Source organism: Corythoichthys intestinalis, chromosome 22, assembly GCF_030265065.1.
Source record: "Corythoichthys intestinalis isolate RoL2023-P3 chromosome 22, ASM3026506v1, whole genome shotgun sequence".
NCBI lineage: Eukaryota > Metazoa > Chordata > Actinopteri > Syngnathiformes > Syngnathidae > Corythoichthys > Corythoichthys intestinalis.
In genome coordinates, this window is record NC_080416.1 from 26,556,762 (window position 1) to 26,583,622 (window position 26,861).

At 39.0% G+C, this 26,861-nt stretch overlaps 1 protein-coding gene across 2 annotated transcripts in view; it reads left to right on the forward strand.

Annotated features, from left to right (window-relative positions):
• Nucleotides 1-26,861, forward strand: part of LOC130910385 (zinc finger MYM-type protein 4-like) — a 58,662-nt gene that overhangs the window by 23,005 nt on the left and 8,796 nt on the right. Inside the window, exons 7-24 of one of the 2 annotated variants that reach the window (XM_057827622.1) lie at nt 841-1,044; nt 1,226-1,376; nt 7,840-7,955; nt 8,028-8,201; nt 8,553-8,703; nt 8,768-8,940; nt 12,510-12,657; nt 12,738-12,845; nt 12,907-12,981; nt 13,095-13,123; nt 14,435-14,603; nt 14,721-14,833; nt 14,905-15,088; nt 17,871-17,990; nt 18,068-18,171; nt 22,928-23,102; nt 23,163-23,314; nt 23,389-23,503. In XM_057827622.1, coding sequence (XP_057683605.1) covers nt 841-1,044; nt 1,226-1,376; nt 7,840-7,955; nt 8,028-8,201; nt 8,553-8,703; nt 8,768-8,940; nt 12,510-12,657; nt 12,738-12,845; nt 12,907-12,981; nt 13,095-13,123; nt 14,435-14,603; nt 14,721-14,833; nt 14,905-15,088; nt 17,871-17,990; nt 18,068-18,171; nt 22,928-23,102; nt 23,163-23,314; nt 23,389-23,503 — 2,461 coding nt within the window. The remainder of the gene's footprint in view (nt 1-840; nt 1,045-1,225; nt 1,377-7,839; nt 7,956-8,027; nt 8,202-8,552; nt 8,704-8,767; nt 8,941-12,509; nt 12,658-12,737; nt 12,846-12,906; nt 12,982-13,094; nt 13,124-14,434; nt 14,604-14,720; nt 14,834-14,904; nt 15,089-17,870; nt 17,991-18,067; nt 18,172-22,927; nt 23,103-23,162; nt 23,315-23,388; nt 23,504-26,861) is intronic. The other variant, XM_057827623.1, reaches the window with a different exon arrangement.

A 26,861-nucleotide genomic window follows, 5' to 3' on the forward strand; every position in this document is an offset into this window, starting at 1 on the left:
GTTTTTGTTTCACACTTGCTGTTCTTGAGCCCATAAACCCCACAACTCCAAGAGACAGCGCCTTTATTGAAGAGAAAACACCAGAATAACAACGGCAACCACCACACTGTCATGGTTGCTACAACTACCCACGAACCATTGCGGGCGTAACATATAATAAAGAACAGTCGCTACCGTATGCATATCCGGCCAAAACGAATCAGTTTGTAATATTCCGTAAAATTGTACATTTAAAAAAAAAAAATTTATCCAGTGTCTTGTGGAGCACTCAAAAGCCACAACGTTTTATCACCGCACATTTAAATGTGGACATGAAACCATAAATTTTGAAATTAAACTGCAACATTGCAATCGCAATTGTGGGGAAAAATTGGTGCTGTCACTTCTACAATCAGGCAAAGACATACGTTTTGGAAAAAAAAAAACAACCTAAATGTCAGTGGACCGTGATTCACTGCTATCTTCTACCATGTTGAAAAGGTTATGTTAAAAGTTCCATAGTAATATTTAAAAGAGGGTTACAAACACATATCCAAAAAATGAAATTGAATTTTATTTTGTTTCCACATCTAATGTGGTCATTAGCGGGTGCGGGGGTTCAGACAAAGAAAACTTAACAAAAAGAGCATTTAATGGGCACTTATTCTAACGACTTTTTAGCATTCTTTTTTTTTTTTGGTCTCAGGCCCAGTAAATTTACTCAGAAACTACATATGGTTGTATTTTCCAAGTGGATTATTTAAGATTTGTAGGGTATGGATGTAAATTGTCCCCCAATTCTAGAATGACCAATAAACTCTTTTGACTGTCATTTGAAATGTTATCACTCTTCTCCACCAGAGCAAGCACGAAGTGCCCCTTGGTGGCACCAACCACAGTATGTGCAGCGACTCGTGCTTCACGTCCTTCCGCACCACCCACCGGCTGACCATGGCGGGCTGCGCCAACTGCGAAGCCAGCTGCCCCGTGAAGCCACTCCTGCTGAAGATGGAGGGCAGCAGCAAGACACTGTGCAACGTCAGCTGCCTCATCAATTACAAAAAGGTGTTCAGGAAGTTCAAGGCTATAACATATCTGACAAACTGTTTTTTGTTTTGAATTCCCACCTCAAACATTGGCCGGGCTCCACTTTGTATCTCTAAAAAATGTTGTAAAATATCAGTACGGCCCCCGTAAATCCTAAAGTGCACAAAAAACCTATAAACTTCTTTTTTTATGCTAACAGAAAACGAAGATAACCCTGTCATGCACCATGTGTCATTCCCCACGGCCGCTCGCCGATATGATCCACAACAAAAGCACTGACGACTCCGTGAGCCTCTTTTGCAGCAGCAGCTGCATCATGGCCTTCACTGTCCAGAGTGTCAGCTCCTCAGGTACCCCAATCAGCAGATTCTCTCTCCCTCATAATGACCCACTGGGTGTATGGGTTAAAAAAAAATGTTGGGTCAAAAATAACCTTATGGTTCTGTGACGTTTTTGGTAAAGATGCACGGAGTGTTTTTTTAAAAAAAATCCGATATATTGTATTTTTCGGACTATAAGAGGGTATTCGCAGGGTCTTAAAAGGTCCCTAAAAGTCTTAAATCCAAATACCTGATTTTAAGGCCTTAAAATGTCTGAAATTCTCCAAAAATCTAATAAAAGTTCTTAAATGCAATTTGGAAAGGTCTTAAAAATTGTGTTAAACTTGGAGGATGCACTAACACAGATGTCGGGAACCTATGTCTCGCGAGCCATATCTGGCTCTTTTGATGAGTGCGTCTGGCTCTCCGCCAACCCGTAATTTTAAATGTGGAACCGGGTAGGGGTGGGCGTGGGGTTGGTGGTGCGCCCCCTCTTGCCATCCCTGAAGGCCTGCTGATGGGTGCGCGTGTGGCCCAGGGGACCACCTTGGATCCTGTTGATGGCTCCTTTGCTGGGCTGTGGGAGGAGGGATGGGCTGCACTGAACAGCGCCCTCCCTCCCCGGGCTGGCTGGGTGGGGGCCGTGGCCCTGGGTTGGCGCCCGGGTGGCGTCTCCGCTCGTCTGCGTGGCTGTCGCGCGCTTCGTGGGGCTCGCGTGAGGCTGGAAGTGATAGGGCGCTCGGGTGGGTGGTCTCGGTGCTGGGATTGGCGATGGGGCGGTTTAGGGTCGGTCGCCAACGGGTTTACATCCACAAGGGATTCACAGGATTACTGGGTACTAGATCACAGAGCTGATTTGTGTCAATTCACCCATTCAATCACTTAGCTTATAGACTCTTCCACCCCGTTCCCCTCTTTCCCTGATCAACAGGCCCCCACATGGTGTCAACCGGAAACACATCTACCTGATGATAGCACCAACATATTAGTAGTTAGTGTAGACGTTCAATGTATTTCTTGTTGTTGTTTGTGTTACTTTTATTTCTTCTCATGTGTTCCTTTTCTTCTGTTCCCCCATAACACCTTCCTGTTCGCTGCTTTGTCATAATCAACGAGGTATGTTGAATGATCACAATGGGAATATGTCATACTTAATGTGAAACATTAAAACTGTTCGGACCAACCGGGCACTTAGACTTCCATTCTCTGTGTCAAACAGCTGAACAGGACAGGTTTTTAAAAAAAAAAAAAAAAAAAAAAATGTGGAACTGGCCGACTCATTTAACATGAACGAGCTGTGATGCACTGATAGTTCATTCACACATTTTTCTTGGACCTTCAAACATACGTCGCAATAATATGTTTCAATTCAGTGCCCATTGGTGGTCCTCCCGTCGCGGATTGCGCGGAGCTGGGATTAAGTACAGCGCTCGTCTTGCGCCCTAAATCTCTGCGCAGCCAGAAGCGGGGCTGGCCCCTTCCAATTCAATGCTGAGCGACCTTGAGTGTATAAAAATGCGTTGGGGAAAACCACAAAGTGAACTGGGTGGTAACCTCAAGTCATAGAGGTGCGCAATAAGTTTGACTTCCGTGACTTTTTCTTCTGTCAAAATTGTCGAGTTCCCTGGTTGCTGTTATACTGTTATTTTCCAAATGGTGAGTGCGCAACGATTGTAACAAACCAAGTAACGATGTCAGGCTTTCGTAGTTGTTTTCTAAAGATTTATATCAATCACAACTCTGCGACTGCTCGTAAACGCAGAGCGTGCCCTCACTCTCCTGCATGATGCGTTCAAATCCGCTCATGGTCACAAAGCTGAGTCGGACAAGCTGGCAAATCCTTTGTATGTTTTTTTTGCCGGCATTGATGTGAAATGGATCTTAAATTTTATTCATTATGGTCTTAAAAAGTCTTAAATTTGGCTTGATGAATCCTGCAGAGACCTGTATAAATCGAACCTGAGTATATGTTGCACCAACCAAAAAAATGCGCAATGAAGAGGAAAAAAACATAAGTCGCACCGGAGTATAAGTCATATTTGGGGGGGAAATTTATCTGATAAAATCCAACGACAAGAACAGACGTGTCATCTTGAAAGGCAATTTAAAATAAAAAATGGAATGGAGAACAACAGGCTAAATAAGTATGGCAGGGGTGTCCAACTCTGGTCCTCGAGAGTCCCGATCCAGCTTGTTTTCCATGTCTCCCTCCTCAAACACACCTGACTCAAATAATCAGGATCGTTATCAGGTTCCTGCAGAGCTTGCTGATTGAGCTGATCATTTGATTCAGGTGTGTTAAAGGAGGGAGAAATGGAAAATAAGCTGGATAGGAGCTCTGAAGGACCAGAGTTGGATACCACTGATGTATGGTACGCTAACGTTACATTACGCATAAACAAGAAACTAAGAACGTGCCCGGTATGTTAACATAGCTATTAAGAGTTATTTCGGTAACTAGCATAAAAAACATGCTAACAAGTTTACCAAACCATTGATGTAACTCCAAATCACAAAATCCGATGAAATCTTCATCCTCTGTGTCACTTTAAAAAAATAAAATAAAAAAAACTTTGCCAACTCTGAAGGTAGAAGTTGCGGTGCTTCCTCTTCATCAATGTTGAAACATAGACCTTGAGCGCCCTCTTGATGTTTGGTATGAAAATAACATGTGAAATGATATACCAGTAATACCAGCTAATAATTTGACATAAATCGCTCCAGAGTATAAGTCGCACCCCTGGCCATACTATCGAGAGAAACAAAAAAAACTGATTTATAGTCCGAAAATTACAGTAATGGGATAATTTATGTGTTTGGGTGATGATCTTTCTTATATTTGCACCACCTTGTGGCCAAAAGGATTTAACCGTAGAAGAAGAGAAAGGACAGGAAGTGGATGAGCTTCCTAGAAGCGAGCTGGCAGCGCTTTTTAAAAGTTTGCTTGTTGTGTTCCTTGTATAAGCATAATCTGTAAGTAAGCTCTCACTTACCGTACACCAACTCACCAATTTTTCTGTTGCCTATCCATAAGATAATATTGTTGGTGTTGTCTACCAAAAAGTGATTGAATATGCTATGTAGTTGCCAAAGGTTAGTTGTTAAGCTAAGGTGGACGCTATTTTTCTTGTGTTCCTTGTTTAAGGATAGTCTGTCAGGAAGCTTTTGGTCTCAAAGGTTTCTGTCATTGTGAGCTAATGCAGTTGGTGGTCTCAACCTAGAACGTGATTATGATTTGTATATGCTAATGTGGGCTAGCTTTGCTAATACCATTCGGTAACTAATCGCCATGTGCAACAGCTAGCATTGGTTACTCCGGATTTTGTGTTGTGTGTGTGCAGTTGGCAGTTTCAGAAGAAATATATGAGCTTTTTAAAAAAAGATGAACACATTTGATTTTCTCAACTTAAGAAGCTTAAAATCTTTTAAACCAAATTCTTGCTCTAAAAGCAATTATCACTCAGTTTTGACTTTATTGTACATTGTAAAGTCATTTTTTTCCCTAAAACTGCCCCTGTACTTTTTTTTTTTTTTTTTTTTTTACTTGGTTGTATAAGGGTATTTTTAAAGTAGGGCTGTCAAACGATTAAAATTTTTAATCGAGTTAATCACAGCTTAAAAATTAATTAATGCCATATTTTTCTGTAAATTATTGTTGGAATGGAAAGATAAGAGACAGGACGGATATATACATTCAACATACGGTACATAAGTACTGTATTAGTTTATTATAACAATAAATCAACAAGATGGCATTAACATTATTAACATTCTGTTAAAGGGATCCATGGATAGAAAGACTTGTAGATCTTAAATGATAAATGTTAGTACAAGTTATCGAAATTTTATATTAAAATCCCTCTTAATGTTTTCGTTTTAATAAAATTTGTAAAATTTTCAATCAAAAAATAAACGAGTAGCTCGCCATTGTTGATGTCAGCGAGCGGTGACGTCACATGGCTCCCTGCCGTTCTTCCACAGTGTCTTTAACTACGTAAGGTAGTGATTGAAACACACCACAAGGTGTCAATTGCGAGTTTTAAATTACTTAGAAATCAAGCCAATGAGTGTGTTTTGTCCCTCGACCGACGCTGTAGTTCCCTGTTTAATTGTCCATCCATTGTACATCATTTGAGTGCTGGCTTCACAGCGTACGAGCGTATCGTTTGTATATTGTGACTGAATATTTCCATCCAGTGTATTTGTCGAGCTAAACGAAATGTTTGAATAGTTTGTCCAAAGTCTGAGCCTCATTAATATAGATAGAAGCGCTTTTCTTTTTGCGAACATTATTTTTTTGAGAGATGGGAATATTATTTTTGCTCTGTATTCTGTCCTCAATGTGTGTGAGTAAACAAATTGACAGATAGCGAACAACAGAAGCTCTCAAAAGGAATCAGACGTTGAGGCAAAGTCGAATGGCTTTTACTGGAGTCATCAATTCTCTTGACAGGAGCACATTTCTGATTTTTGTAAAACTGATAATAATAAACATTGTGTCAATAACTTGCACAAGTCACAAAATAACACAAAATATACACACACGTGTCCATTTGAGCAGTAGCACTAGCCAATTTGCTCACAAGCAACAAAAAATGTAACTACATTGCTCCATATATGTAAGCAAAATGAAATGCACATCACCAATAATTACACAATGCTCATAAATGTATACAAAGAAAGAATGCAACTCACAAGCGATGCATGTATAAGACACAGTGTGATGAGACTGCGAGACCTGCCACTGAATACTGGATGCAGACGTTAGCTGGTCTTTATAGCACTGTATTGGTATGAGTTCGCGTCAACATATAATCACGTCAGCAGAGCGTGCTGAAACCCATAAAGTCAGTCGCACCCAAGCGCCAGCAGACGGCGACAAAACACCAAAAAAAGACAAGCAACTAACAAGTAGACACGGCACTGTGCTGTCATTGTAATCTGTTTGAGCGGGGCATGTGCGTTAAATGCGTCAAATATTTTAACATGATTAAATTTAAAAATTACCGTTCACGCGATATATTTGACAGCACTAATTTAAAGTTCATGAAATATTTGAAGTTCTATTGGTTTAATTTCTAATATATACATTTTATAGCTGTCAAAATTATCGCATTAACGGGCATTAATTATAATATTTGACGCAATTAACGCACATGCCCCGCTCAAACAGATTAAAATGACAGCAGTGTCATTGCCACTTGTTACTTGTTTTTTTGTCTCCCTCTGCTGGCGCTTTGGTGCAACTAATTTTGTGGGTTTAAGCACCATGAGAATTGTGTAATTATTGACATCAATGGCGAGCTTCTAGTTTATTTTTTTGATTGAAAATTTAACCAATTTTATTAAAACGAAAACATTAAAAGGGGTTTTAATATAACATTTCTATAACTTGTACTAATATTTATCTTTTTAAGAACTAAGTCTTTCTATCCATGGATCGCTATAACAGAATGTTAATGTCAATACCATCTTCATTTATTGTTGTAATAAACAAATACAGTTAAGCCTGTCGCAATATGCAATAATTCCATTTATCGCACGATAAATAAAAAATGAAGGCGGTAATTTCTCCCCTGAGATTTATTGCCTCGTGTGCACGTGCGCGCGCGCGCGTGCGGCAGACGTGCTTTTAAAAGTTCGGATTCCTTGTTACCAACTAGGCAAAATGCATCTTTGTTCCAGGTTCGGCAAAAAATAGCGCCGGAGGCAATCGTTCCCATTATTTCCTATTGTTCAACGTTTACTGGCCGCGTCAGTGGTCCGGATTGACTGTGGACCATCTCTGGCGTGCTGGTGTTGTTGATGTGTGGGCGCTCCCGTCAGTGGTGGCCTTTCACGCGGGGCGGCTATTTTTCGGCACAACACCGGATATTTACAACAAAGTCTGCCAAAACATTGTTACTGACTTGGCTGCTACGAACAACCTCACTTTGACAACTAACAGCTGACATGATGAACATTGAGTGACAAATTAAGAGCGCTGTGCTTCAAACTCGTCCTGTTTATGAAAGTCGATTGTCATATGCTGGTGTTGTGCAGTAATGAGCGGAGGTGACTGTGGCGTTTGCTAACTTTTTTATGGGCGCACACACTAGATATCATGAAATGGCAAACTAGATGTGCTACGTTCTGTCATTGGCTACGTGAGTACAGAGTGATTATGGGACACGTATTCCATATACTACATCGATGAATTATAAACAACCATGACTGAATTGAAGTTAAGAAGGCCAAATCAATCCATACCAGTGACTATAGATAATGCTGCAAATATTGTTAATTCAGTAGTTTCAGGTGCTTTTCATAATCCTCATGCTTTAAAAAACATAGCATATCGGCTAAAGAAATCAGCTTTGGACATGAATTTCATTTTTTTTTTAATCGGCAGTGGCCTGTGAAAATCCCATATTGGTGGAGCTTCACATTTTGCTGCAGATCTGTTTTTACCTGACTTTTGACCGCTTCTACAATTCTCATCCCCGCCTACCAGGCGCACAGATGAGCTGCGAGAACTGCGGCAAGAACGCCCTACCGGCGTACCACCTGGCCATGTCCGACACCTCCATCAGAAACTTCTGCTCGCTGTCGTGCGTCATGACATTCCAGGTATTGACGACAAGGTGGCGATCGATGGCTATCGCTGGATGCCTTTAACGTCGTATTCACGTGGATTTGCAGGAGAAGTTCAAGGTGAAGCAGAAACAAGGGACCGTTTACCCAAAGTTGTCGAGGGCGGCCAATGTGGAGCAGAGCACCGAACCTCAACCACTGCCGCAAGGGGCCGCGCCCACGCTCAGCTGTGCCCAGTGCGCTCGTACGATGTCGTTCAAACCCGATGTCATTCACGTCAAGGTGCCCACACACACAAAACGAAATGACAGAATCGCTCGTTAAATGTTGTCTGTTACTGTTTCATGCTTGTTGTTTGGCACGATCGTTTTCTAAGCAGACATGTTAGAGAAATAATATAGTAATTCATTAAGCGGGTGTTAAATTGAGACCATATACTTCCCAATCGATTTGAAGTAAACGAACGTTCCTTCGCTGCCGTCCTCCCACTTCAAATGGATTGAACGTCTAGTAGTGATAAAGTCGTTTAAATTCACAGCAGAAGGATGATTGGACACCACACGATTGGACGTCTATCATTGTCAATGGCGGAGAAAGAGTTAAATAAAGATTAACAATTTTCTGCGCCTGCAGGACAAAGTGGTGTTTGTGTGCGGTTGGAGCTGCGCCCTGGAGTTCAAGACCACCAAAAACGTGAGCGCCAAGTGCGAGTACTGCAAGCAGGAAAAGATCAGCCGGGAGGTGAAACGTATCAATGGCAAGGATTGCTCCTTCTGCAGCCACGGTTAGTCGCCAAATCAGACGCCGCGTTCGACACTTTCTTCACAACGGCCGCTACTGTCTCGTAGGCTGCAAACTGCTGTACGAACACGAACTGGACGCACTCTGGGGCAAGCACTGCAAGTCCTGCTCGTATTGCCAGTGTGTTTCCAAGAACCTGGAGAAGGCACTCTACGGCGAATCCAATGAGGAGTTCTGCTCAGAGGACTGCAGGTCCAACTACACTATGCTTTTCTGCCATGTAAGTTACACAGCCCTGATTCTAACAAAAAAAAAAATAAATAAAAAATTGAGCATTCCCAAAAGAGTGTCAGATCACAACTAGGGGTGTGACCAAATATCAAAATGGTGATATATTGTGTTAATTTGTATCCCGAAAGATTACCGATATGCTCCTGCTAAGAATCGCTATATCGTGTTAAAATGGTGTCACTGTTTAAAAATAAAAAGTTAGAACCAAGAGGTTGCTACCAAAATCTTCCACTAGAATAGTGTCTTTGTTAACTCAATGGCTGCTCTTGATGGTGCTAGACATCCAAAACATCCTGACTTTCAGTATTTCGGGGTATTTACAGGTCACTTCCTGTTGAGTTTGAGTCATTGCCCATTCATTTGGGGAGATTCCTAGGTCACTTCCTGTTCTGCAACCCAAAATGAACAGGAAGTGACCCAGAATTGCCCCAAAATCAACACGAAGTACGCATAATGTCTCGTTAAAATCATGGTGTCTTTAATTATGCTCTCTCATGCTCTGACCTCGAGTTAGGGTTAGGGTTCAGGTTTTTTTTTTTTTTTTAATGCCCTCTTCAAAAATTTCTTTCCCCAGAAAATTAAGATTTTAAACTTTCTAATGATGTATTACACATGCATATAGGACAATATTGAAATTTGGCCCAATTTTGGGTTTCAGAGCAGAACTTCAAGTCACCTGAGCGTTTTTCGCCATATACAGCCATATATTCTTGAAAAATTAGCATATTCTGATAAAGATCATTATTTTCTGTAATATACTGATAAACATTAAACTTTCATATATTATAGATTCATTACACACAACTGGAGTAGTCCAAGCCTTTTATTGTTTTAATATTGATGATTTTGGCAAAAAAGTCAAGGAAAAAAACAAAAATCCCTATCTCAAAAAATTTGCATATTTCATCCGACCAATACAAAAAATGTGTTTTTTAATATAAAAAAAAGTCAACCTTCAATTGATTATATCAGCTATACACTCAATACTTGGTCTGGAATCCTTTTGCAGAAATGACTGCTTCAATTCGGCGTGGCATGGAGGCAATCAGCCTGTGGCACTGCTAAAGTGTTATGGAGGCCCAGGATGCTTCGATAGCGGCCTTAAGCTCATCCACAGTGTTGGGTCTGGTGTCTCTCAACTAGGGCTGCAGCTTTCGAATATTTTAGTAATCGACTAATCGACTGAAAATTCTATCGATTAATCGAGTAATCGGATAAAACAAATATATTGTTAGGTGAAGAGCAATTATAAATATACATGAGAGAACAAGACATTTCATCTAATCTTGAACCATTTTCAGTCAATGTCTTTATTTTCAATGTATATTGTTGAAAACAGCCAACAATTGCATCTCAGATGTAACTAGAATTTAAAAAAAAGACTAATTCACTGCTTTCACTCAAAAAACCTTTAGATCTTATTAAAAAGATATATACATAATATATACCTAAAAATGTCATCACGCTTGATAACACACATCACTTAAAAGTTAGGATTTTTTCCCCACGTGTTTCAATTGAATTTCTATTTGTGTCAAGCCATTTTTAAGTTCTAGTTAAGTTTTAAGTTAGTCTAAACTGTACGTCCTGATAGGATTTTGAGTTTTTGCAGTGTTGTATGATACAGGCTGTATTGGAGCACATTAGGGACCAGTGCTACTTGGTGTTTTATCCAGCAATGACTACTGCGCTAAAATTGATAGTTAGCATGATTGAGTTTTTATTTTACACCCTCATCACTCCACAACACTATGTTATGTTATAGCCTGCATGTAAGACACGTTAGCCACTCATCGACAGTGGTCATAATTAATAGAAACCTAGCCCTCTGCAGGGCTAACGTTACATGAGCTAGTGACAGTCACGTTAATCTTATTTATTAGCGCTTAGCGCTCTTTATTAGCGCTTAGCGCTCTACTGCTTTAAGATGGCGGCTGTTTACTATCGCTGCCCAGACACGGCCGAGTCTGTCATTTCGCATCTAGTTCAGCATACATGTTATCTCTGAGACTCATCAGACGCTACTTGCTACCAACGTAGCATCATGCGGGCTAGTATTTAGCAACATCGGCGTCATTTGTAGCGGCTGTAGGCTGCAGTAAGTTTTTTTTTTTTTTTTTTTTTTTTTTTTTTTTTTTTTTTGGCTTCTTCCTCTACGCACGTGACATCAGCGCCTTGTCCCGCATTAAAAGTAGTCCGGGCAAAACGTGATGCTTAGAGCTGTCAAAATAAACGATTACTCGAGGTGAATAAAATTACTCTGATCAGTTTTTAAACTCGAGTTACTCGAGTTGCTCGAGTATTCGTTTCAGCTCTACTCTCAACTTCCTCTTCACAATATCCCACAGATTCTCTATGGGGCTCAGGTCAGGAGAGTTGGCAGGCCAATTGAGCACAGTAATGCCATTGTCAATAAACCATTTACCAGTGGTTTTGGCACTGTGAGCAGGTGCCAGGTCGTGCTGAAAAATGAAATTTTCATCTCCATAAAGCTTTTCAGCAGATGGAAGCATAAAGTGCTTCAAAATCTTCTGATAGTGAGCTGCATTGACCCTGCCCTTGATAAAACACAGTAGACCAACACCAGTAGCTGACATGGCACCCCAGACCATCACTGACTGTGGGTACTTGACACTGGACTTCAGGCATTTTGGCATTTCCTTCTCCCCAGTCTTCCTCCAAACTCTGGCACCTTGATTTCCGAATGACATGCAAAATTTTCTTTCAGCTGAAAGAAGTACTTTGGACCACTGAGCAACAGTCCAGTGCTGCTTCTCTGTAGCCCAGGTCAGGCGCTTCTGCCGCTGTTTCAGGTTAAAAAATGGCTTGACCTGGGGAATGAGGCACCTGTAACCCATTTCCAGCATGTTTCACATGTTTCTGGATGTTTGTACTCCAGACTCAGTCCACTGTTTCTGGAGGTCCCCCAAGGTCTGGAATCGGGCCGATTCCACAATCTTTCTCAGGGTGCGGTCACCTCTTCTGGTTGTGCAGCATTTCCTGCCACACTTTTTCCATCCCACAGACTTCCCACTAAGGTGCCTTGATACAGCACTCTGGGAGCAGCCTATTCGCTCAGAAATTTCTTTCTGTGTCTTAGCCACTTGCTTGAGGGTGTCAATGATGGCCTTCTGGACAGCCGTCAGGTCGGCAGTCTTGCACATGATTGCAGTTTTGAGTAATGAACCAGGCTGGGAGTTTTTAAAAGCCTCAGGAATCTTTCCAAGGAGTTTTGAGTTAATACGTTGATTCAGATGATTAGGTTAGTAGCTTCTTTAGAGTACCTTTTCATGATATGCTACTTTTTTGAGATAGGGAGTTTGTTTTTTTCTTGACTTTTTTGCCAAAATCATCAATATTAAAACAATAAAAGGCTTGAACTACTTCAGTTGTGTGTAATGAATCTAAAATATATGAAAGTCTAATGTTTATCAGTACATTACAAAAAATAATGAACTTTATCACATTATGCTACATTTTTGAGAAGTACCAGTATATGAAACGTTGAACAACATTTTTTAAAAACGCAATATGCACATTTCACCTGTTTTCCACCAGGTTGCAAAGTGCGCCTCATGTGGTCGGAAAGGCAAACTGAAGCACAGTCTCATCTTGCTGGGAGAGGTCCGCAACTTTTGTGACCTACCATGTTTGTTACGCTATTGCAACCTCCAGGTCAAGACACAAGGCGAAGTCTTCCCGCAAGGTGGGCCATCCTTGGCTGCTACGTCACCATTTCACATGATAACTGCTAACCTTTTTTTTTTTTTTTTTTTCCACGCTTAGACTCCCCTGTCATCGCAAATGTGGTCTCTCTCGCGGACACAACCGCCGCTGACAAACCCACTAAGCAAAGCATGCGACTATTATGCAAAAATGACACACCTCCACCAGGTTAATTCAGTCACTGTTTGTCTATTTTGAAAATTACTTAGTGACTCTTTCTGTTCAATAGCTGTAGATACTCCAGTCAGGCGAAGAAGACGAGGAAGAGAGGAATCTAACCCTTCCACAGTTGTTCGAGGAAAAGGTAACACATGCTTGCCTCGACAAACAATTCATCATTGCCGATTTCACAAAACATGCAGCTTTATTGGATCATTTTAAAGGTGCATTTAAATCAAAGCATTTTTGTATATGCAGGTGCTGAGTCGCAAACAGACTCTGATGTGGTAAGCAGACATTTGTCATTAGCAATCAATGTTTTTTTGTTGTTGTTTTTTTATTATATATATATTTTAGGGCTGCAGCTATCGAATATTTTAGTAATCGAGTAATCGACTGAAAATTATATCGATTAATTGAGTAATCGGATAAAACAAATATATTTTTAGGTGAAGAGCAATTATAAATATACATGAGAAAACAAGACATTTCATCTAATCTTGAACCATTTTCAGTCAATCAATGTCTTTATTTTCAATGTATATTGTAGCTAAAATTTAAAAAAAAAAAAAAAAAAAGACTAATTCACTGCTTTCACTCAAAAAACTTTTAGATCTTATTTAAAAAAAAAATATATATATATATATTACCTAAAAATGCCGTTACACTTGATAACACACATCACTTAAAAGTTAGGATTTTTGCCCACGTGTTTCAATTTAATTTCTCTGTGTCAAGCCATTTTTAAGTTCTAGTTAAGTTTTAAGTTAGTCTAAACTGTAAGTCCTGATAGGATTTTGAGTTTTTGCAGTGTTCAAAATAAATGTATGATACAGGCTGTACTGGAGCACATTAGGGACCAGTGCTACTTGGTGTTTTATCCAGCAATGACTACTGAGCTAAAATTGATAGTTAGCATGATTAAGTTTTTATTTTACACCCTCAACACTCCACAATGCTATGTTATGTTAAAGCCTGTATGTAAGACACGTTAGCCACGCAACGACAGTGGTCATAATTAATTGAAACCTAGTCCTCCGCAGGGCTAACTTTACGTGAGCTAGTAGCGACAGTAACGTTAATCTTATTTATTAGCGCTCTTTATTAGCGCTTAGCGCTGTACTGCTTTAAGATGGCGGCTGTTTGATAACGCTGCCCAGACGCGGCCGAGTCTGTCATTGCGCATCTAGTTCAACATACATGTGATCTTTATGAGACGCATCAGACGCTAGCTGTTACCAACGTAGCATCGTGCGGGCTAGTATTTGGCAACGTCGGCGTCGTTTGTGGCGGCTGTCAGCTGCAGTAAGTTTTTTTTTTTTTTTTTCCCCCTTCTTCCTCTCCGCACGTGACAGCGCGTTGTCCCGCATTAAAAGTAGTCCGAGCAAAACGTGATGCTTAGAGCTGTCAAAATAAACGATTACTCGAGGTGAATAAAATTACTCGGATCAGTTTTTAAACTCGAGTTACTCGAGTTGCTCGAGTACTCGTTTCAGTTCTAATATATTTATATGTTCTTTTACTAATTACCATAGGCTGACTGTGAATCTGTTCTATGAATTATTGTTTGCTTTTAATTTATGTGTTGCTCTCGCCAGATCGTTATTAACGACAGTCCGGTAAAAAAGACGTATTCTTCCACCACCACACATTCTACGACCAATTCGTCTAAATCGATGAAGAATAAGGCTCTGCTGTGCAAGCCGCTGGTGCAAAACAAGGGCATCTCTTGTCGGACGCAGACAGTCGACGTAGAGTCACAGACAGGTGATCCTGCTAATTTTAGTCCTTCATGAGCTACGTGTAATTGTATTGAACTTGAAGTTGAGTCCAACTCAACTGTATTTTGGCAGCCTTACACTCATGGATGTCTTATTCCTCTAGAATTGACCATACCAAAGGTCATGATGGTGCCCATTCCTGTGCCGGTGTATGTCCCCATTCCCATGAACATGTACAGCCAATGGACCCCCAAGCCGTTGGGTTTTCCCCTGCCTGTATGTAAACACGTCGAGTCAACTCGCATCCTTTTCGCTTCTGGTCGTGACCGCGTACGTGTCTCCTGCAGCTCCCAGTGCCAATGTTTCTGCCTGTCACCATGAACAATGCCGACCGCATCGTGGACACCATCAAAAAGATCAAGGATAAGTTCCCGGAAGACCCGTTCGAGGCCGAGCTCGTTCTCATGGCCGAGATGGTGTCGGAGACCAATGGAGACAAAGAGACGCGTCCGGGAACTGCTGCCGGAGGAGGTAAGAGAAAAACATGCGACAGTGGCAGCTCAACATCTCAAACGGTGCAGTAACACATGGATACAGACAACATTACTCGAATCACATGCATACTTTAGGTCACCTCTGCAAAAAAGACTAGTATTGGTGTACTTCACTCTGATGTTACCATCTTTGTGTCTACAGATGGAGAGCTAGCTAGCTTTTATAAACAGACTTAAGGTCCAGATTACAACAACAATAATACAAGAAAAAGATTTTTAAAAATTAATAAAAAGTGAACTACAGCGATAAAGCGCTGGGTCACTTAGGGGTGAAAGCAGCACTTGGTAACTTTTTAGTTTTGGTCAATTTTAGCGACACCGGTGGACAAAAGTAGTAGTGTTTTGCCTTAAGGCAGCAGCGTGTAGAACTGTGCAGAATGTTAGTTGGGCCCAAGACAATCACATTTTTAGAACCATTCAAAGGACTGTCAAAATGAACCCTTAAAAGTCGCAGGACACGCCCACGCATGTGTTCTAGCATGATTTTGTGCACATTAGGGCTGTCCCAAACGACTAATTTTTTCCCGATTAGTCAGCCGACTATTTTTACGATTAGTCGACTAATCTTATAAATTAAAAAAAATTTTTTTTTACTAATGTAGCAATGAAATTTTTTGTTGACGCTTATCAATTCAAAAAACATATTGGAACACGTAAATTATTTACTTAAGTACAAATAAACACGTAAATAACAATAATAAATCAAAAAATAAACGAGTTCAAATGCTGATAGAATTAACTAGTGCAAAAGAATGGCATGTAAACAGATTCAGAACACTGACTTCCTTTCCAACATGATTCAAAACAATTCTTGAAAAAACACCTCGCATTAATATTATAGTACTATATATAATAGTATTATGATAATTATAATTATTCATTGCCAATCAGATTTTTCATAAAGAGTGTCATTTTAAAGGTATTTTTAGTGTAGAATCTGAATTTTGAAGTATGTGGGATTAACTCCAGAAATCGCTATTTATATGAAGAACATGACATGCTTTTATTTTGAAATGTTTACCGGAAGTACGTTCGCTAAACCGCTAACTTCAGCTTTACACTCAGCAAAAAAGCACTTTTTGTAATTGCAAGTAGTGTCAGTAATAGATTTTTTTGGGGTCATTTTTTCGTTTGCAAATGTTGTTAACCAGTCATTTTTCTTGTTTGAAGTGTCACCTTTTAACCGCAAGTTTGCTTTCACGAGACAACTGCCAATGTTTTATAGCAGGCTAAAGTAAGTTGCCTTTTTCCCCCATTCACCTCAGTGTAGCAGTGCTAACGTGTTTAATATGGATGTGTTTTCTTATTTTGTATGTCTGAACTTTAATTATACAGCTTGTTGATAAGAGAAAGGAACTGGAGCCATCAGCACGCACGCACCAATGTATGAACGCACGCACGGACGTGCGCAGCGATAAAAGGCAGCCGTGAAAATTACCGGCCTCATTTTTATTTGCCGTGAGATAATTGGACTCATTGCATATCGTGACAGGCTTAGCAACTTCAATAAAACATGTCGTTAGTTAGTTAGATGGACTTACAAACTGGTTGACGGCGCTTTAGGTGTTCATTCTCGGCCGACGTGCAGCCAAGCTTGGCATTGAAGAGACAGGACAAAACAGTGTACCCTCCTTTGTTTCTTTGAAATAAGTCAATGTTTTGGACACTCTGGTGCGCTTTTTTGTCTTTGTGCCGCTTTCCCCGCTTGCATGCAGAGCGTCCCACATTCTGAACTTTCCACGCATATATTTTTTTAACCCTTCATTAACCGTCGACGTGATGTTTTGCTCGTCGACGGATTTACGTCATCGATGACGTCGACTATGTCGACTAGTCGGGACAGCTCTAGTGCACATCATTTCCATTAGATGTTGGTTACAAAACCTAAACTCGCAAAGAGATGTGCTCCAAACCTTTTGTGTTAGATGGTATATGTATTTTTTTCACTGTTTTGCACTGTAGTCTACTATACATCACCTGTTTTGACCAGAGACTGTATAAAGGCCAAAAACAGCTATTATTGTACCTGCTTTTTGTTGAATTATCAAATATAAAACTATTGATTCAAATTTCTTTGGTTTGAATGTTCAACCTAACATGTTGAATAAATATTATCAAGGTTCAAAACTGTTCGTTGAGCATGTTTGGTTGTTAATATCACATCAATATTACTAATTTTGACAAAGAATTTTGGGAATTTTTGTCATTTTGGTCTCAAAATGTCGATTTATAATTGGTCAGTGAAGAAAACAACAGTTTGGACATGAAGTTTTAGGTGTTCTGAAAAAAGGGACCAAACCAGGCCATTGTGAACAATTCTTTCTTTGATCTATAATGGCAAAATCAGATGAAATGGGCTCGGACCTTAAAGGGTTAAAGATCAACATTCTTGAAACAGACTGGAGAGTATTACCTGAGCAGCTACAATTCTGAGGTACTGCTCCATTTCAAGCCTTTTTAACAAAATTTTCAGAGATTCATTATATGCCACTTGCAGTCTCTGAAAGCTTACTTTATTTTGAATTTGAATTTATTGTCATTGTCATCAACATCATCATCATCATCATCGTCAACATTAAAATCAATGTCACAAGAAAGGAAAGAGAAAAAGAAAGAAGGAAATTTATTAAAATTTGTCCACAAATGTGCAGTGTAGAGGGGATATACAATAGGCCTTGAACGAGGTCAGCTTGACCTTATCAGAGCACTGACATATATGGAGGTATGATCTTTTCATCAATGTGACATTTCCTTTACAGATGGGATAAGCACCTATAGCGATGACTTGGACACTGCAGATCTAGCCAGCCTGCTAAACAGCTGGGACGATCCCAATGTCCCTGGACCTCCCCTGGACATAGAAAACGACTTCCCTGTCGGTGAGCTTTCCGACTCGATGACGCCCGGCTTCCTGCAAGACTTGCTTTTGATGCCCACTGCGCTTCTGACCCCTTAGAAGTCCTTGAGAAGATGAGCCAGCAGCGAGAGCCGTCGCCAGCGAGTCCCGTGCGCACCAGTTCCCGAAAACGCCAGGCATCCAGGAAAGTCAGAGAGTCGAGGGTAAGTGCTGTCAGGTGCACACCACTGTTGAAATGTCAGGTTTAGTGTTATGTCCCATACAGTGTATCACAAAAGTGAGTACAGCCCGCACATATTTCATATTTAAGTACAGTGGTACCTCTACATACGATCACTTCGACACACGATCTTTTCGACATCCGACGTAAAATTTGAGCCGCCATTTGTTTCTACATCCGACGAGTTGCTCGAAATACGACGACACGACAGCACTGCAAACGAAGGCACGGTGGATTTTCTTGTGTGAGAAATCAACACAGTTTTCAAAAAAAGTTGATACAGTTGGAGAAACAAGGAAAAAAGTGATGCTTACCTTTGAAATGAAGATGCAAGTTATAGAAAAATATGAGCTTGGGGTGCGCGTCCCTGAACTGGCTCAACAATACAGCTCCGTGGTCCTCTTCCGACCACCGTTCGCCACTATTTATAAGTTAAGGTGACAATTATCATTGTGGTAACATTGCCAAGGAAATCGCCAGCTTCGTCACGTTTTTATCATTTATTTAAGAACTTATCCAACACAAAACGCCCATTGTCTTAAGCAGTTGACTGCTCTCAAGAAAACGAAAGTATTATCTCTACCGCACCGACCTATCTCACTGAGACGTCAGCTTCGCGGTGCGTTCAGGGACAGTAAAAAGTGTCCGCCATATTAGAATCCGATTCGTTACATTATTTACAGGAATAATTATTAATTCTTCTTATTATTATTATATTATTCTGAATTATTTATTTATAACTTATTTGTTTTTCTATGTTTAATTGCCATTTGTAACAGTGCCAGCAGTATTTATTAAGAATTTAGTATATGTTTTTAGGCTTTGGAACGAATTAATGGAATTATAATGTATTCCTATGGGAAAATCCTGCTCGACATACGACCATTTCGACTTACAAACAAGGTCCTGGAACGAATTAAATTCGTATGTAGAGGTACCACTGTATATCTTTTCATGGTACAACACTGACAAAGTGACACTTTGACACAATGAAAAGTAGTCTGTGTGCAGCTTGTATAATAGCTAATTTATTTTCCTCTCAAAATATAGCCATTAATGTCTAAACCCCTGGCGACAAAAGTGAGTACACCCCGTAGTAAATACTTACATCCCTAAATGTCCCTAAATGTCAAAGAAAGCCCGCAAATAGTTTGCTGAAGACATGTCAACAAAGCACATGGAATACTGGAACCATGTCCTATGGTCTGATGAGATGGGTGGGCTTTCTTGTATACAGTCTTCAGAAGAGGCGTCCTCCTGGGGTGACAGCCATGCACACCAATTTGATGTAGAGTGCGGCATATGGTCTGAGCACTAACAGGCTGACCCGCCACCTTTGCAATCTCTGCAGCAATGCTGACAGCACTCCTGTCACATGACATTTTGGAGGGAAAATGACAAGCAGTACTCAATTTGGACATTAAGGGATGTACGTAGTTTCTAAGGGTTGTACTCACTTTTGTTGCCAGGGGTTTAGATATTAATGCCTATATTTTGAGTAGGACTGTCAAACGATTAAAATTTTTAATCGAGTTAATCACAGCTTAAAAATTAATTAATCGTAATTAATCACAATTCAAACCATCTATAAAATATCCCATATTTTTCTGTAAATTATTGTTGGAATGGAAAGAAAAGACGGATATATACTTTCAACATACTGTACATAAGTACTGTATTTGTTTATTATAACAATAAATCAACAAGATGGCATTAACATTAACATTCTGTTAAAGCGATCCATGGAAAGAAAGACCTGTAGTTCTTAAAAGATATATGTTAGTACAAGTTATCGGAATTTTATATTAAAACCCCTCTTAATGTTTTCGTTTTAATCAAATTTGTAAAATTTTCAATCAAAAAATAAACTAGTAGCTTGCCATTGTTGATGTTAATAATTACATAATTCTCATGGTCAAAAAATCAGTCGCACCCAAGCGCCAGCAGAGGGTGACAAAACTCCAAAAAACACAAGTAACAAGTGCACATGACCCCGTGCTGTCATTTTAATCTGTTTGAGCGGTGCATGTGCGTTAATTGCGTCAAATATTTTAACGTGATTAATTTTAAAAAATGAATTACTGCCCGTTAACGCGATGATTTTGACAGCCATAATTTTGAGTTATTTTGAGGGGATAATGAACTCTTATTATATAAGCTGCACACAGACTACTTTGTTACTACTTTGTACTTTGTTAGTGTTGTCCCATGAAAAGATATACTTAAATATCTGCAGAAATGCGAGGGATGTACTCACTTTTGTGATACACTGTATATAATCCCACAGTCAACACTAATGGGATTATATTCAGGGCTGAGAGTTGTCCGGAACGCCATTGCGGTATAAGATTCGGCGCTGGAAGGCCCGAATTTATGGTGCTTTTTAATTCCTTATTTAATTTGTTTTGATGGATAGGTTCAGATCATCTTACCTGTCAATGTACACTTTGGATTTATTTTACTACATTTATGTTAGGCTACTTATTCTTTTCCTTATAATTTAAAAAAGTCAATGTTTGCGTGATCTTCAAAAAATATTCCATTTCACTGCATAATATAAGTCATTTGTACTTATTTTGGTGAATTTATGTTACCTATATCTTTTAAAAAAAGGAAAAAAAAAGTAAATGTTTATATTAACCCCTTCAGACCTGAGCATGCTGCTGAAGAACATGACGCGTTTGCATCTCTAAATCAATAAATACACCAAATTTAGTTGCTATTGCCACTTCATTTGGCACGCCCTCTTTGATATGTTTAGCTCTTTGAAAATGCTAAGACAAGACGCAACTTCAAAAAGGGAAACGTAAGTGCTCATTTCTCAACAAAAACAATGTAACATTAGCTATTAACTTCAATTTTAATGTACATCCTATGTTCTTAAGTTAAAATTGAGATTTTGCTTTCATATTTTAGGAAATGAGGGAACATAAAAATTAGAAAATGGAGGTTGAGCTTACTGCTGTTTTGTAACCATGTCAGGGAGTTCGGGAAGAAATTCTAGCCACTTTCACCCCTGATTTGCAAAGTTTTTGTCTTCAAAGAGGTACCAGACAGGGTTGCCCACTTTCACCCTTACTATTTGCACTATTTAATAATCAGAATTCTGACTTTATTCTTTTTTTTCCTCAAAATATTTCTCAGAATTCTGAGAATAATCGATCAAGAATCTTGTTCACTTTTTTTTTTCTCTCCCCTTAATGTCCCTAACCCTCTTCTTAATGTACTGAATGTCAATTACAATTGTCTTTGTAAGCATTTCCATTTACTTTAGACACAGCTGACAATTAACAACCAACATCTTTTGCAACACTGGGTGATATACTTATATTAAGAAGTTAAATAATCCTCTTTGTTTCAACTGAAATCTGTCGTGTTGGCGCCATCAGTCATTTAAATCTACTTGGTGCAACCACTCCCAAGGTGGTACAGTATCACTCCTTTTTAAACAATAAACGAACAGGCTGGGTGATTTTTTTTTTTTTTTTTTTCCCTCAATATTTTTCTGCGCGGGCAGAAAACATAACATTAGTGATTGCCTCAATTTTATTTTCTGAAATACGTCTGGTGTTTTCTAAAGCTAGAAAGTCAATGATCTGCCTTGTTTACACACAATTAAACATAGGGTTGTGCCCACCCTATAATTCGATTCGATTACGATTCATGGTGCTACGATTCGATAATTGAACGATTATTTTCACGATATTAACGATGATCACGCTTTTCGATGCATCTCCCCCGGATCCCCCCGGATCAGGATAAAAAAAATTTTCTTTTTGGCTACTTCATACATTTAAATAAGGTATATTTGCCATTATTCACTAATTAAAGCAGCCAAACAAATTTATGTCCGTTACGTTTTTATGTCCTATCACCTAATGATCCAGCAGGAACAATGGAAACATGCCTATACAACACAAAGCTGAACTTAAGCTGCTCCTTTTCACAAGGAGGTGCAAAAACATTAGCTGTTTCAAAGGCAGTACTTGTTTCTCTCAACAATCCAATAAAAATTTGCACTGGTCGAATGAATTCCACATTTTCTGGGAAAAAAGCGCCTTTAGAAATAAGGCGTCTTTTAACCAATATACTTTGTTTTCAGATTTCTCTACTATTTTGCATGTTTGTAATGTTACCGCTGTACTTAATACTGGTTTTACACCATTTGCATATGGAGTAACTTTTGTACACCAATAAACAACGCACAAATGGACATGGAAATAAAAGTTAGCAAATTCGCTAAATAGCTTAGCGCTCGGAGCTAACTGTTAACATCTCAAAAACAACGACAGTAAAGGCTAAACAGTACAAGAGTGTTCGTGTACTCTTATAGACGAACACAGGACTTAGCAACACACTCAGGACATTTTTCAATTAACATGACTTGAAACTATTGCTGGACAACTGAAAGACAAGGAGCAGTGAACTCTTTCTCTGTCGCCCTTAAAAATGTGCACAGAAAAGGACCCAAAGCCCGACCACCTGGAGCTGCCGCCATCCTCACCTTGTGCGTCCCTTAAGGTGTCAGGGCGGCAGACGTGTCTTAAATTTTGTTCCACTAGCAGCGGCTGTCATTAAGTTATTAGGGAAAATCATCGTTTTTGACCATTTATGAATCGTAATCGAATCGTCACGTGTCAAATCTCGATGAATCTAATAATGGATGTATTGGCACAAGCTCCTCCAATATTGATAATTCCATCATTTTTTAATTTTATCAACACTAAATGTTTTTTTAGGGTCGTAAAAAGTCGAGCAAGAGCGCCGAGGCATCCGGCAAAAAAGGATCCGGTGCAACCAACACACTCCCCAATGTCCTGAAGCTGAAAAGCGAGTACGGTGTGGACGCCTGGAAGAGATGGATCCGCTGGAGGGATACTCAGCCCGACCTGGAGCAACCTCCACGTATCGGAAGTGAGTCATAAAATAATCATTAAAAAGGCCAACTGTCACATGATTTTTTTTTCTCCTTAGTGCGCCAGTTAGTGCTGAAAGAAGACATCCTCTCCTGCAACTCAGCGGAGGTGAGCTACGGTCTCTGTCAATTCATCAACGAGGTCAAGCGGCCCTCTGGCGAGCGCTACAAGCCCGACAGCCTCTTCTACCTCTGCCTCGGCATCCAGCAGGCAAGACCGGTCCGCTCTGTCCAAATTCAAACTTTGAGTTCACTCACTAACGTCAGTTTTCCATCACCTCGCAGCACCTCTTTGAGAATGGCCGTGTGGAGAACATATTCACGGACAGCTTCTACAGCAGGTTCTCCAATGAGTTCACCAATATGCTTAGAGGCTTCCAGCCTTCCCTCACAGCCAGCGGTGAGTCAGCAACCAGCTGCTACACTTACAGATGTGTTAAGAATGCAGGGATATCCGATTCCAGTGGGATTCATCTTCAAATATGGTTTTTAGGGCTGACTATTCACACTATTTTTTTTTTTTTTTAAATGCAAGTGGGCCTGTTCAAACTGGGCACACCTGCAACGAAGGCATAATCCTGCATAGAGTGATGTCGCCAACAGTAAAATCTTGTCTGAGCTGTTCAGACAGAGAAGCATTTTGTCCATATCTGATATGAAACTACCTCCCGTATGTGGTGTCAATTCGTCTTGCAAAAATCAGATTTATATACTTTGTGACTGTTCAGACTACAAAAGAGCCAGTCACTTTCAATCTGGATGTGCTAAAAATCAGATTTTGCTTTAGGGCTGCAGCTATCGATTATTTAAGTAATCTATCAATTAGTTCGAATAATCGAGTAATCGGATTACGAACCTTTAATGCATTACAAAATAAGTTTTAGAATATGTAAAACAAGTCTATATGCTTGCAATAACATTTTTTTCGGTTTGCTAACATTACTTTCAAGAGTATTGAATACAAAATAAAATTACTAAGTTCAACCAATGCAGGATTGCACTTTCATTTCACAAGAGCAATACATGTAGGGCTGCAGCTATCGATTATTTATGATCTAGTTAGTTCGAATAATCGAGTAATCGGATCAGGAACATGAAAAATTTAAATAACTGAGCTGAGCCTCAAACAGTATAAAAAATGAGGATCTAAGTACAACAAAAGAACAGTTGGGTAACGTACATAACAAGAGTGCGCTAGCTTAAATGCTATAAAATTCCAACTTTTTTTATTTATTTTTTTTTTTTTTACAACGCTCTTTACAAATGGCTCAAACACGTATTCCCACAAAAACAGCTAAACATACCAGTAAACTAAATTAGAAATGCATTCAAAAAAACTCGAGCTCAAACAAAAACTTAGCTTATGTTGGTCTTAACAGGGAGCAGCTGGATTCAGCCGTTTGAAATGCGTTATGTCATATTCACTGTTGCCAATAAAATCCATAAAACAATGCAAACACTTACAAAACAAACCATTACGCCAGTTGAATTAAATGAATACTCGAAGCAGCAAAATGTAATTTGAATCTTTTTCTAATCGATTAATCTTTGCAGCACTAAGAGTTAAGACACAAATGATATAAAAAATAAATTACGATGTAAGTACAACAAAAGAACAATCGTCTAACTTGCATAGCAAATGTCTGCTAGCTTAAATGCTATAAATTGCTAAGTTTTTCTGTTTTTACAATACCATTAACGAATCGTTTAAACATTTATTGCCACAAAATACTAAATATACTTCTAAACTAAATAAAAAATGCATAAACAAACACATTGGCTCAAACAATAATATACCTTATGTTGGTCTTAACAGGGAGCAGCTGTATTCAGCCATGTTAGATGAGTTACAGTGTATTCACTGGTGCCAGATCAAATTAAAACTTGCAACAATTTGTCTATACGACATCTAGGTCCTTATTTTTTATTTGATCTGTTTATGAATGACATAAAAATAAATATCAGACTTGTTGAAACAGCAAGACAGTGGGGGGTGTATTATTTTTGAACACAAGTGTATGTGTGGAAAATTTAACTGAGTTCCTGTAGGCTTGTCGAATACTGCATGCAAATTGCTCAAGGTCAGTTTTGGAATGTTGGGATGGTTACACCATACGGGCAAAAATTATATCTGCACCTCTCATGAACATTATTTTGGTAGTGCAAACCTGCTATTTAGAGGGTCATTTTGGCTTTAAATTCTTGAAAAATACGGCTTGCTTTCCGTTTAATTTTATTCCTTGCTACAGTACATATTCATTGGTAACAGGTACTAACAAAGTATCACAACTAAGCTTGGTTTGCTTAGTCTACAGATCATTGGATTTTTTAAATTACATGATTTATTGATATTTACAATATTTTGTAAAATCGCAGTAACAAGTTTTCAAAGCTGTACTGCTAGCTTTTTCTCAAGAGTGGAAGCTAGTGGTTTAGCTAGCAGTTACTATTGACCAAGAGGCAAGATCTGTAAATAAGTCAAGATTTTTTTTAAAGTCTTTTATGACATAATTTATTTGATATTTACAATATTTTGCTTAATAATGGTAAGAAGATTGCAAATCTATACTGGTAGCTTTTTCTCAGGAGTAGAAGCTAGTGGTTTAGCTAGCTGTTATATTTACAATATCTGGTCATAGACTTCATAAGCTATTGACATGTCATTGGAAACGGGGCCGATTCGTAGGGGGCCTATTTTCAAAAGTTTTAAATATTTTCAAAACCAAAGCTGCTACTGACCTAAAACTAAAACAGGCACCTTAGCCATATATGAGTCTCCAAGAGCAGCGGCATCAAAAAATTCATAGTCGTTGCCTTATAAAATCCGGATTAGTTATTTTCTATATAAGTATTACACAACTTAAAATGGCTGTAAAAGTCGCAGATTTTACACTAAATGCACAGAAATCACCAAATGCAGAGATAATCACCTGTATTTTCAGGATCAATAGCAATATTTAATGTAACATATATATTTAACATATGTTTTTGACCAAAGTAGCAACTTAATTTTATTTACTGCAGTTTTTTAATGGCTAATAAATCACTCAATTTAACATCAGAAACTTAACACTTGAGGAAAGCATGCATAATAAATAATATATAAATAGATAATTAATAAATTCTATATACAATCCCAACTTATTATAGAATAGAATAACCCTTTATTATCATTATATACTATATATTGTTAGTGAATGAGGCTAGCGGCCAGCTGGCGTAAACTGAGCTTGCCTGGCGAAAATTCTTGTGAATAAATGCTTAAATCCCCGAATTCTTCATAGATATGACTATAAAACAGTCTTGATTCTTGGTTAAAAGCAAAGAAACCGTACAGTCAGCGTTTATTTTACGTATATTGACGAAGTACCATGCTACTATGTTAGCGAATGAGGCTAGCGTCCGCTTGGTGTAAAAGGAGCTTTTCTGGCGAAAATTTTCCTGAATAAATGCTTAAATCTCCGAATTCTTCATAGCTATGGATGTAAAATGGTGTCGATTCTTGGTTAAAAGCAAAGAAACCGTGCAGGTAGCGTTTATTTTGCGTAAATATTGCCAACTATGAGGCTAGTCAGTTACGAAAATTAGCAACCTCCATGTGTAAACAAAGAAGAAAATTCCTGCGAAGAAAGGCTTCAATCAAATGCGTGGTACGAAAAATATAATATTTACCTTGAATCCTCAAACAAATCACTTCTGAGACAATCCTTCCCGTTTGTATACGGTACAGTTTTTGTAGTTAAATCCAATCGTATGTA